The sequence below is a fragment of the Scyliorhinus torazame genome, chromosome 1 (genome assembly GCF_047496885.1).
Source record: "Scyliorhinus torazame isolate Kashiwa2021f chromosome 1, sScyTor2.1, whole genome shotgun sequence".
Lineage (NCBI taxonomy): Eukaryota > Metazoa > Chordata > Chondrichthyes > Carcharhiniformes > Scyliorhinidae > Scyliorhinus > Scyliorhinus torazame.
In genome coordinates this window covers 345,717,223-345,730,710 of record NC_092707.1, presented here as the reverse complement: position 1 = coordinate 345,730,710, position 13,488 = coordinate 345,717,223, and the positions used below count along the sequence as shown (strand labels likewise).

Genomic DNA, 13,488 nt, shown 5'->3' with positions numbered 1-13,488 from the left:
GGATTGAAACATATTAGATCCTGCAGGGTATTGACAGGGTGGATGTGGGGAGGATGTTTCCTCTTGTGGGAGAATCTAGAACTAGGGATCACTGTTTAAAAATAAGCGGTTGCCAATTTACAATGGCAGTGAGGCAAAATATTTTCACTGAGAGGGTTGTGAATCTTTGGAACTCTCCCCGAAAAGCTTGTGGAAGCAAAGTCTGAATATTTTTATTTTAAAAAGTTATGTATCCAGTTTTGTTTTTTTCCCAATTAAGGGACAATTTAGCATGGCCAATGAAAATGAAATCCACCTCTCTGCACATCTTTTGGGTTGTGGGGGTGGTCTTTGAATATTTTTAAGGCAGAGATAGATTTTAGGCAAGCGAGGGGGTGATAGTAAATCTACACTCCACCTACTCCCGATAAACTATCAGATCATCCATGATCTTATTAAATGGCGAAGCAGGCTCGAAGGGCTGAATGACCTACTCCTGCTCCATATTTGTATGGTCTCTTGTGCATCCCCAACTTCCTTTGCCCCACTGTTGGCAATCATACCGTCAGCTGTCATGGGGCTAAACTCTAGAATTCCCTCCCTAAACCTCTGGATCCTCCTTTTGACACTCCTTAAAACCTGTTTGACCAAGCTTTTGGCCAACTGTCCTTTTATATCCTCCTTGGGCTCAATGGCATTTTTTGCCTGTTTCATCATAGCCTGTTTTGCTACATTGAATGTATCATTAAAATGGCATATTTTTTTTCTTTCATGGGATGTAAGCATTGCTGGTAACACCAGTATTTCTTGCCCATCCCAAGTTGCCCTTTTAGAAGGTGGTGGTAAGCCATCTTCCACGACTGCGTTTTGCATGGAGGCAATGGCCCTCGCCTTTGGTTGGCAGGCTTGCTCCGCAGCCATTTTGCCATTAATTGACTTAAGGTGGGAACTGCTGCCCCTCAGGAACAGCAAGTATTGCCTCAGAGTGGCTGGAAGATCTCTGTGCCGGCAGTTTCACTAGGAGTGGTGACTATTGCCAACACTCATTCAGTGAGGCTTGCAGGAAGGTGTGCTGTGCTGGAACCAGAACTGGAGATATGTCTGGGGGCATCATTGGGGCCTGGCTTGAACATCCCAGTGAGGGGGTTGCGGCCCTCGATAGACGAGCAGTGGGTGGGGAAGGGAATTGGGGCGGAGACGGGGAGTGAGGGGGTTGCGGCCCTCGATAGACGAGCAGTGGGTGGGGAAGGGAATTGGGGCGGAGACGGGGGTGATGAAGACCTGGCCCTTGGATCCTGTTAAGGAGGCACCCATCCCTTTTTGCGTGATCAGCACACTCGGAGAAAGCTGGTGGGTTGGATGTTTGGCATGGGTTCTTCCACTGCTGGTTAAATTCCAGTGTTGGTGGGCATTAAGTGGCCCAAAGGCCAGCGAGTTGCCAGATATGCCCCCACATTCCAGCCACCGTCACAACCCCTTCCCACCTCCTGATATTCACACCCTCCCAGCCCATCAGCTGCTGGTAAAATTGCAGCATGGGCAGGTAGGCAGCACTTGTGGCATTTTACAGGCGCACCTGCTGCTGGGGCCCATTCATTCCAGCTCTTAGAATGACTGCAGTCCAGGTGGTGTAGATGCAGTCACGGTGCTATTAGGAAGTAAGTTCCAGGATTTTGACCCAGTGACCGTGAAAGAACGGCGATATAGTTCCAAGTTAGGATGATGTTGTCCAGGTCTTGCTGCATGTGGACATGGACTGCTTCACTATCTGAGGAGTCATGAATGGTACTGAACCCTTGCAATCATCAGCAAACATCCTGATCTCTGAACATACGTTGGACTGAAATTAGTTCAGAAGCAGCTGAAGATGGTAGGGCCTTGGCCACTACCCTCAGGAACTCCTGCAGCGATGTCCTGGGGTGAGGTGTCTGGTTTTTTAACAACCACAACCATTTTCTTTTGTGCTAGACATGACTCCAACCAGTGGAGAGTTTCCTCCTGGCTCCCATTCACTTCAATTTTGCTTGTGTTGCTTGATTCCACACTTGGTCAAGTGCTGCCTTGATGTTAAGGTTTAGTCACACTTGCCTCATCGCTTGAATTCAGCTCTTTTGCCCATGTTTGGACCAAGGTGTAATGAGGCTTGGAGCTGTGTGCTCTGGCAGAACTCAAACTGAGCATCAGTGAGCAGGTTATTTCAGTGTAAGTGCTACTTGATAGTATGGTCTGCAACACCTTCCATTGCTTTGCTGATGATCAAGTGTCAACAAAAATGTTGGTAATTGACCGGAATAGATTAGTCCTGCTTTTCGTGGAGAGGACTTTTAGGGATAATTTTCCACATTGTTAGGCAGGTGTCAGTGTTGTCAATGTACTGGAACAGCTCTAGGGGTGCAGCTAGTTCGGAAGAAGAAATCTTTAGAGTTTACTGTGCTTTCCAACTGTTGTTCAATGTAAGAAGAGTATTAATTCAGTAGGTGATGGTCAACGGGCGGTTTCCTAGTCCACGTTTGACCTGATGCCATGAGACGTCATGAGGTCCGGGGTCAATGTTGAGGACTCCCAAGGACAACTCCTTCTGATTGTGTATCACAATTCCACCGCCTCTGGTGGCTGTGCCCTACCAGAGACAGGACATATCCAAAGATGGTGTGGGACATTGGCTGTAATATATGATTAGTTGAGTATGATAATGTAAGGCTGTTGCTTGACTAATCTGTGGGCCTGCTTTCGCAATTTTGGTATATCCCCCAATGAAATGGACTTGGAAGAGTAGATAGGACAGGGTGTGCCTTTATAGTTTCCGCTGCCTAGGCCAGTGCTGGGTGATCTGTCTATTTTTATTCCTTTTTGAACTTTTTGGTATTGATTAGGTACAACTGAGTGATTTGCTACGTCATTCCACAGCGCAGTTGGGAGTCATTCATATTGCTGGGTCTGCTGACACGTAGGTAAGGATTTCAAATTTCCATCCCTAAAGAACATTAGCAAATCAGATGGGTTTTTGCAACAATTCAATAGCTTCCTGACTGTAGTGATCTCTAGGTGCATGCACATGAGGGGTTAATGGGTAAATAGCAGCACCACATGATCACTAGAGGGCTGGACCAACAGGGGTATAAAAGCAGCCACACGGGGTCTCTCTCGCGTGGGTGCACTGTGAACAGGGTAACATCAGAATCACATAGACAGTTAGTGGAGTTACGTTTAGTTATTATTGTTAAATCTTGTTAACCATTTCCTAGTTTCCATGTTAAGGTAAAGAACTCGTGCATTAATAGTTATAGTTACTCAATAAATCTTTGTTGTTACTGGACGAGTTTGAGTCTTCAACAAGATTCAGAGGACCTCACCATCAACAAAGGATTGAGTAACACGTATTATCGACCACGAAGGTAACACAACACTGCCCACCATTACTTTTTTTTAAAGTATTTTTATTCCACAATTTTACAAAAATTTTACAATTTGCACAAACCCCCTAACCCACCAATGCACCAACCCCACCCATAGCAATCAACGATAACCATCTCCCCAAAATGCAAAATAAACAAACCCTAACTGTTGTAGAACCCATCACTTGCCCCCTCCCAGAGCAAATTTCACTTTTTCCAGGGTCAAAAACTCCCAACAGGTCCCCCACCATGCCGAGGCACAGGGTGTAGAAGCTGACCTCCACCCCAACAAGATCCATCAGTGAGCAATCAGTGAGGTGAAGGCTAAAACATCTGCCCCTGCACGCGCCTGCAGTTCCAGCCGGTCCGACACCCCGAATATGGCTTCTGGGAGACTGGGCTCCACCACCACATGTAGAACCCCGAAATAATGCTGAACACCGTCCTCCAAAACCTTTCCAGCTTCGGGCAGGACCTAAACATATGTACATGGTTCGTAGTGCTCCACCCATATCGGTCACAGACATCCTCCACCCCATCGAACAGCCGACTCATTCTAGACTGTAAGGTGTGCCCTGTGCACTACCTTCAGCTGCATCAGCCCCAGCCTCGTGCACAAAGTCGAGGCATTTGCCTTCTGTAGCACATTACACCACAATCCCTCCTCCAATGCCGCCCCCAACTCTTCCTCCCAATTCGTCTTAACCCCCTCCATGGACACCCCATCCTCCTCCAAAATCCTCCTGTAAATCGCAGAGACGTCCCCCTCCCCCCCACTGACAGCACTGCCTCAAGCAATGAGGAGGCAGGCACTATAGAGAAGGTTGGGAAGACCTTCCTCGCAAAGTCCCCCACCTACATATACCTGAAATTTTTGCCCCGTGGCAGCCCAAACATCTTGCCCAGCTCTCCAGACTTGCAAATCGTCCTCCCAGAAACATATCCTTCATTTCCTTGATTTCCCCCTCTCTTCCCATCCCCAGAACCGTACATCCATCCTTCATGGCTCAAACCCATGATTCCCCCTAATCAACATCCCCGATCCAGCTCCCAACTTAAAATGTTACCTAAACTGCCTCCAAATCTTCAGCGAGCCACCACCGCTGGACTCACCGAATATGTCCCTGGAGCCATCGGGAGCAATGCCGTTGCCAGTGCCCGCAACCCGACTCCCTGCAAGAATCCGCCTCTATTCTCATCCACAAAGCCCCCACCTCCCTATTCCATCCCTGAATCTTTGCTGCATTAGAGACAGATCTTACTATGGTGGAGGGACTCTGAGCCGCCAAAGTCGGAGGTGTGGGATAGCGACATGGCGGGGTTTCTCAGACTCGGAAAAATTAAATTTGCCTTGAGGGGTTTGTTGCACGAGTTTGCTCGGAGGTGGCAACCGTTCATCGACTTCTTTGGGAAACAAGCTGTCAGCAGGGGGGTGGTGGGAAAGGGAAGGCATGGGAGAGATGAGTCAGGATAGGAGAACCAACGGAGAGGTGGTTTGGGAAGGTGACATTGTTTGTATAAGCCATGTTGGCTGAGGTAAATGCCTCAATAAAATATTTTCTAAAAATAAAGAGAAAAAGAAATTCCAGATGCGTATTATGGGGAATAATTCCTATGCAGTTTTCCAAATCTTATGCTGGAACCTTGACTGAAAATCAGTGGAAACTCTGGAGAATGGGTGCGTGTAACCATCTTTAGCTGTTCGACTTCTTTTTGTCATGCGTTCCACTGATTACATTGGCAAATCTGCAAGGAAACTATTTCTGTTTTGTCTGCATTAGTCTAGGCTTGTACTTTTGTCTAGTTTTCTCCACATTCCTCTACAAAACATACCATTGCAACAACATTGAAGCGAGTCATTTTGATATCTATATACAGTTCTGGAACATTGAATTTGTAAAATCACTAAAACAAAAATTGATGTCTGTGGTTCAAAATAACATTTTGTGAAGTGAATCTGATTTTTTTTAAATAAAACTATTTTTAGGTATGAACCAGCAAGGAAAATTGATAGAATGACACTCCTGAAATCTGTTCACATTTTCAAGAAGCACAGAGTTCAGTATGAGATGAGAACATACTACAGATGCATTGAGGCAAGTAAGAGGTGAAATATCAGATAGAAATCTCAGGTATAGTGGATATTTTACTATAAACTTTCAGCTGATGAGACAAAAAATATTCAAACTTCTTATAATTTTGAACCATTAAATGAAACTAAAGTGAATGTCAGTTTAATTATTACACTTGCTTTCTATTTTTCACTGTTGATCTGCTCATTCACTTAGGCTGCCCAGATTAACATGAATTCTTATGCTCTTTGGTAAACATGCATTTTCTTTCTCATTTAACTCTCCTAATGTTGCCAGGGAGAGTTATAAACAAGAATCACGTCTTCAGTTTATATCACTTATACATATTATTGATTAGGAAAAACACCTGACCAGAGCAATAAGAGTCAGAAGTATTTCGATTTGGCACAGTAATGTGAGGAAAGGTGTGACTACTGGAATAAAAGGTGACTTGATTGACAAATGTGCATTAAAAATGAGGCTTCTGGTACAAGGTACAAAGAGATGAGAGTGTTAATTTCTTTAATCTGTCAGGTAGTGGTGTAAATTTCATTAATTAATGTGATTTGTTTATTTCTGATTTTTCTTTTAACGATTAATTCCTTTTTAAAAGCAATTTCGAGTACCCAATTCTTTTTTTTTCGATCATGGGGCAATTTAGCATGGCCAGTCTACCGACCCTGCACATCTTTGTGTTTGTGGGGGGTGAAACCAAAGAAGGCAACGATTAATTCTTAATATACGATGGTGGCCAGATGCTAGTTCTTAATCAAAATCTGCTGTCATCAGCATTGACAGTCATCCAGACTCAAAACGTTAGCTCCCTTCTCTCCACAGATGCTGTCGGACCTGCTGAGATTGTCCAGCATTTTCTGTTTTTGTTTTGGATTCCAGCAACCGCAGTAATTTGCTTTTATCTGCAGTTATCAAATTTGCTTTACTTGCCTGAACTTGTAGGATCAGCAGTGATGGCTCAGATTTTGCAATAGTAATGTTGGCGAACTGTGAATGTTTGCCATCATTGTGCCACTGAAACTGTAATTTCTGCAGGTGTGCAGAATAAGTGGAATGTCAAAAGTTGCTATGAATGATTTTACACTTCTTCAGAGGGCATGCTGCTGAAGTGCCCCAGAGAAAAATCCTTAAGCAATCAGGAAATTGGTCTCACTTTAAAAAACCCTTAAAAACTACACCTTGTTGAATAAAGAATAACTGGGTTTTTAATTGTCCGTAATTCTTTTTTTGGTCTGAGGTCAAATTTCTCCATTATGATTAAACAAAATGTGGATTTTCATAAAGGTTTGTTATTTTAGCATCTATCTTAATCCAGAGATTTAATGTTTCTTCCCCAAACAATTGTAGCTGCTACATAAATTGATAATTTTAAATCTGGATTGATAGCTTTTCTTTAAAAGGTTAGGAGATATAAAGTTAGGGTGGAGATCAGTCTTCATCTCATTGAATAGTGAGACAGGTTTGAGGAGCCTACTCCATTGTCTGGAGAGCTGGTTTGTGATGCAGAGCATGGCCAACAGCGCAGTTTCAATTCCTGTACTGGTGGAAGTGATTCAAAAAGGCCCCGCCTTCTCAACCTTGCCCCTTGCTTGAGGTGTGGTGATCCTTAGGTTAAATCACCACCCGTCAGCTCTTCCCCTCATTGTGGAATGCAGCCTATGGTCATCTGAGACTATGGCGATTTTAGTAATGGATACAGTGTAGAAACACAAGTTTATTATGAAATGGAGCACCTCAAGCTTAAAGAAAACTCCCATTGCATCCTGTTCAAGTTAGTTTAAACATAGAAAATAGAAGCAGGAGGAAGCCATTCGGCCCTTTGAGCCTGCTCCACCATTCATTATGACCATGGCTGATCATCACGTTCAGTATCCTGATCCCTTTAGCCTCAAGAGCTACATCTAATTCCTTTTTTAAATTACACATTTTGGCCTCAACTACTTTCTGTGGTTGTGAATTCCACAGATTCACCACTCTCTAGGTGAAGACATTTCTCCTCATGTCAGTCCTATAAGGTTTACCCCTTATCCTCAAACTATAACCCCTAGTTCTGTTCTCCACACCATCAGGAACATTCTTTCTGAATCTACCCTGTCTAATCTTGGTAGAATTTTGTAAGTTTCTATGAGATCCCCTCACACTCTTCCAAACTCCAATGAATATAATTCTAACCGATTTAGTCTCTCCTCATATGACAATCCTGCCATTCCAGGATTCAGCCGAGTAATCCTCTGCGGCACTCCCTCCATAGCAAGAACAACCTTCCTCAGATAAGGGCACCAAGCCTGCACACAATACTCCAGGTGTGGCCTCACCAATGCCCTATACAATTGCAGCAAAACATCTCTATTCCTGAACTCAAATCCTCTCGCTATGAAGGCTAACATACCATTTGCCGCCTTTACTGCCTGCTGTACCTGCACTCTTTCTTTCAGGGACAGATGCACAAAGACACCAAGGTCTCACTGAGTATCCACCTCTCTCAATTTACATCCATTCAAATAATAATCTGCCTTCCTATTTTTGAGACCAAAGCAAATAACCTCACATTTATCCACATTACACTACATCTGCCATGCATGTGCCCATTCACCCCTTCAGATCTGGGACTAACCTAGTGAATCTCTGCACACCCTCCAGCGCCAGTACGTCCTTTCTCAGGTAAGGAGACCAAAACTGAAAACAATACTCCAGGTGTGGCCTAACACCTTATACAATTGCAGCATAACCTCCATAGTATTAAACTCCATCCCTCTAGCAATGAAGGACAAAATTCCATTTGTCTCCTTAAATCACCTGTAAACCAACTTTTTGTGACTCATGCACTAGCATACCCAGGTCTCTCTGCACAGCAGCATGTTTTAATATTTTATCATTTAAATAATAATCCCTTTTGCGATTATTTCTACCAAAATGGATAACCTCATATTTATCAACATTGTATTCCATCTGCCAGACCCTAGCCCATTCACTTCACCTATCCAAATCCCTCTGCAGTCTTCCGGTATCCTCTGCACTTTTTGCTTTACCACTCATTTTAGTGTCATCTGTAAACTTGGACACATTGCCCTTGGTCCCCAACTCCAAATCATCTATGTAAATTGTGAACAGTTGTGGGCCCAACACTGATCCCTGAGGGACACCACTAGCTACTGATTGCCAACCAGAGAAATACCCATTTATCCCCACTCTTTGCTTTCTATTAATTAACCAATCCTCTATCCGTGCTATTACTTTACCCTTAATGCCATGCATCTTTTTCTTATGCCACAACCTTTTGTGTAGCACCTTGTCAAAAGCTTTGTGGAAATCCAGATATACCACATCCATTGGCTCCCCGTTATCTACCGCACTGATAATGTCCTCAAAAAATTCCACTAAATTAGTTAGGCATAACCTGCCCTTTACGAACCTATGCTGCGTCTGCCCAATGGGACAATTTCCATTCAGATGCCTCGCTATTTCCTCCTTGATGATAGATTCCAGCATCTTCCCTACTACCGAAGTTAAGCTAACTGGCCTATAATTACCCGCTTTCTGCCTACCTTTTTTAAACAGTGGTGTCACGTTTGCTAATTTCCAATCCGCTGGGATCACCCCAGAGTCTAATGAATTTTGGTAAATTATCACTAGTGCATTAGCCATCTCTTTTAGCACTCTGGAATGCATTTCATCAGGGCCAGGAGACTTGTCTACCTTTAGCCCCATTAGCTTGCCCATCACTACCTTCTTAGTGATAACAATCATCTCAAGGTCCTCACTTGTCATCGCCTCATTTCCGTCAGTCACTGGCATGTTATTTGTGTCTTCCACTGTGAAGACCGACCCAAAAAACCTGTTCAGTTCCTCAGCCATTTCCTCATCTCCCATTATTAAATCTCCCTTCTCATCCTCTAAAGGACCAATATTTACCTTAGCCACTCTTTTTTGTTTTATATATTTGTATAAACTTTTACTATCTTTTTATATTCTGAGCAAGTTTACACTCTTCTTTATAGCTTTTTTAGTAGCTTTCTGTTGCCCCCTAAAGATTTCCCAGTCCTCTAGTCTCCCACTAATCTTTGCCACTTTGTATGCTTTTTCCTTCAATTTGATACTCTCCCTTATTTCCTTAGATATCCACGGTCGATTTTCCCTCTTTCTACCGTCCTTCCTTTTTGTTGGTATAAACCTTTGCTGAGCACTGTGAAAAATCGCTTGGAAGGTTCTCCACTGTTCAACTGTTTCACCATAAAGTCTTTGCTCCCAGTCTACCTTAGCTAGCTCTTCTCTCATCCCATTGTAATCTCCTTTGTTTAAGCACAAAACACTGATGTTTGATTTTACCTTCTCACCCGCCATCTGTATTTTAAATTCCACCATATTGTGGTCGCTCCTTCCAAGAGGATCCCTAACTTTGGGATCATTAATCAATCCTGTCTCGTTACACAGGACCAGATCTAGACCACTTGTTCCCTCGTATTTTCATAGAATTAACAGTGCAGAATGAGGCCATTCAGCCCATCGGGTCTGCACCGGCTCTTGGAAAGAGCACCCTACCACCCCATCCCCAGAGCCCAGTAACCCCACCCAACATAAGGGCAATTTTTAGCATGGCCAATCCACCTTACCTGCACATCTTTGGACTGTGGGAGGAAACCCACGCACACACTGGGAGGGTGTGCAGACTCCGCACAGACAGTGACCCAAGCCGGAATCGAACCTGGAACCCTGGAGCTGTAAAGCAATTGTGTTATCCACAAGCATCGCACTGGTCAGAAGAATATGAAAATGCTTACAACGAAGTGAAAGAAGCTTTACTGAAGTCAAAGCTGTTGGTTCATTATAATCCAAAAATGAAGTTGCAATTAGCTTGCAATGCCTCACCCTATGGAGTTGGTGCAGTCGTCTCAAACATTATGCCTTCAGGATAAGAACGACCAATAGCACTCTTACTAGCTCAGAAATGAATTACGCTCAACTAGAAAAAGACGTTTTCAGCATAAATTTCAGTGCAAGAAGGTTCCACCGTTACCTTTATGGGCATCATTTTACCCTTTTGACGGAACATCAACCCTCGACTACATTCATTGCACTGTATAAAGATATAACTTCTTTGGCAGCTAGTCCATTGCATAGGTTCCATTACATAGTGTTCTAGGAAACTATCGCGGATACATTCCATAAACTCCTCCTAAAGGCTGCCTTGACCGACCTGGTTAAACCAATCGACATGTAGATTAAAATCCCCTATGATAACTGCTGTACCATTTCTACATGCATCCGTTATTTCGGTTTATTGCCTGCCCCACCATGTTACTATTTGGTGGCCTATAGACTACTCCTACCAGTGACTTTTTCGCCTTACTATTCCTGATTTCCACCCAAATGGATTCAACCTTATCCTCCATAGCACCGATGTCATCCTTAAATAACAGAGCTACACCACCTCCCTTACCATCCACTCTGTCCTTCAATAGTTTGATACCCTCGGATATTTAACTCCCAGTCGTGACCATCCTTTAACCATGTTTCAGTAATGGCCACTAAATTATAGTCATGCACGAGTATTCGGGTAAAGTACACTTATGTTGGCTTTCATACCTCTGTTTTGAATCTTAACACCTTGACCAGTAACCTCTCCTAAGTTATTTTTCCTCTTAACTTTCCTCCTAATTTTCCTTGTCATTGAACCTATATCTTCATGTAACAACCTGCCGTCTCGCTTTCCATTTATGTTTTTACATCCCGTTTTATTCCTTTTAGTATTACTGGGCCTTTTCACTGAGCTCCCCTCAGTCACTGTACCTTGTACTGTCGCCCTTTTTGATTTTTGACTATGTCTTCTCTGCCTTACACTTTTCCCCCTTACTGCCTTTTGTTTCTGTCCCTGTTTTACTACCTCCCGACTTCCTGCATCGATTCCCACCCCCCTGCCAGATTAGTTTAAACACTCCCCAACCGCTCTAGCAAATAGCCCCCCTAGGACATCAGTTCCAGTCCTGCCAGGTGTAACCCGTCCAGTTTGTACCGGTCCCACCTCCCCCAGAACTGGTCCCAATGCCCCAGGAATCTGAAACCCTCCCCGACACCATTCCTTCAGCCACGTCTTCATCCTATATATCCTGTCATTTCTACTCTGACTACACGTGACACTGGTAGTGATCCTGAGATCACTACCTTCGAGGTCCGATTTATTAACTTCCTTCCTAGCTCCCTGTATTCTGCTTTTAGGACCTCATCCCTTGTTTTACCTGTCATTTGTACCGATGTGTACCACGACCACTGGCTGTTCACCCTCCTCCTCCAGAATGTCCTGTACCCGCTCCGAGACATCCTTGTAACTTCTATAATGGATCTACTGTTTCTAGGGCCACTTCCTTAAATCCTCTGGGATGAAGATTATTAGGCCCTAGAGATTTGTCTACCTTCAATCCCATTAATGTCCCCAAAACCATTTCCCTTCAGATCCTCACTAAAACTTGTGTTTCTCAGAACCTCCGGTACATTATTCATGTCTTCCTTTGTGAAGACAGAAGCAAAGTACGAATTTAGTTCCTCAGCCATTTCTTTGTTCCCTGTTATGAATTCCCCCATTTCTGAGGGGCCTACATTATAGAAGTTACAACCATAAACAGGACATTTGGCCCAGCCAGTCAGTGACAAGTTTACTATCCATATGGGAAAATTGTTTTGGTTACATTCAGCCAATCTGTTCTTATAACCGTTCATCCACCTGTCCATTTTAACCTTGAATGCTAACATGCATCCTCAAATTCTGACCACCATAATCCTACCTAAAGTAACCATAATAATTGCACAACTATTACTAAAAACATGCTGTGATTTCAAACATAAACTTTTGAGTATGAGACTGAATTTGTTTTCTTTGCCCCTCATTAAGCAAGTAAAAAAATGTATTTGCCAGTTATGTACTGGTAGTGATCATGAGGCATGACATTCTGTCAAGTTAACAAAATTTAAATCTATTTTGTCACATAGTCCAAAGATGTGCAGTTTCCTGGTGGATTGCCGATGCTAAAAGAGTGCCCTAGTGTCCAAAGATGTGCAGGTTAGGTGGGGTTGCGGGGAGGGGGCCTAGGTAAGGTGTTCTTTCAGACGATCGGTGCAGACTTGATGGCCTGCTTCTGCACTGTAGGGATCCTACAGATAGACCCACTGTATGCTTCATAAATAGATAGCAAGCTTTATTTACCAATCAATACCTGTTTTTGTCAATATTTTCCCCAGGTTTTTTATTAATGAATTTCACACAGTTCCATAGTATAAGTACTGTTGATCAATGAGCTATTCTCAACTCCAGTCACTTTACAAATCCTCAAATTACAAGAAAAAAAAACTTTACTGGTGCCTAACATTTTCTCTCTAGTACAATCGAATTGTGAAATTGAGGGCAATTTAGAAATCTATGCTTGTTGTATGATTGAAACATTCAGGCTTACTTTTAATACTTATGCTACTAGATCAAACATCTGACTGGAAGTACTGCTAGTGTCTATTTGGAATATATCCAGCGCAATCTTGCAGAAGGGCTTGCCATGGAGGTGACCAAGGTCAGTTTTGTATTGGTACTTGTACAAATTGAACTGTTTTGTCTGTCATATATGTCTGTAATGTATTAAACGTTTCTTGTCTTTTCAGACCATGTTAGAAAAGCTACCAGAACATATTAAAGAACCTGTTTGGAGCATGGATTCATCTAAAAATGAAGGAAAACCAGACAGTTAAAGTCAATTGACATTCTCATGTAACTGTTTGCTCAATTTATTTTAAATGAAAATCGCTTACTAAGTGCTACTTTTGTCAAATTATTTTACCTTTGTGCTGAATTATTCAGGCTGCATATCCTGAAATCAGAAAAATATAAAGCTTACCATTTCACTACACTTGCAGGCACCCTCAAATGTATCAGAATTTGGGTTAAACTACTAAATAAAGCAAACGGTGGAGGTACTAAATATAAACACTTGTAATAGATTGGAAATTAATGAAACCTTTAGGCATCTGTCCAAATAATCTGCATTAGA

General features: G+C 42.9%; 1 protein-coding gene across 2 annotated transcripts in view; it reads left to right on the top strand.

Annotated features, from left to right (window-relative positions):
- The window catches only part of mrps10 (mitochondrial ribosomal protein S10), a 43,102-nt gene extending 29,847 nt beyond the window's left edge, over positions 1-13,255 (top strand). For both annotated transcript variants that reach the window (XM_072509982.1, XM_072509973.1), the window contains exons 5-7: positions 5,362-5,470; positions 12,925-13,014; positions 13,103-13,255. In XM_072509982.1, the coding sequence (XP_072366083.1) occupies positions 5,362-5,470; positions 12,925-13,014; positions 13,103-13,189 (286 nt within the window). In that variant the 3' untranslated portion in view covers positions 13,190-13,255. The remainder of the gene's footprint in view (positions 1-5,361; positions 5,471-12,924; positions 13,015-13,102) is intronic.
- Positions 13,256-13,488: the final 233 nt, after the last annotated feature.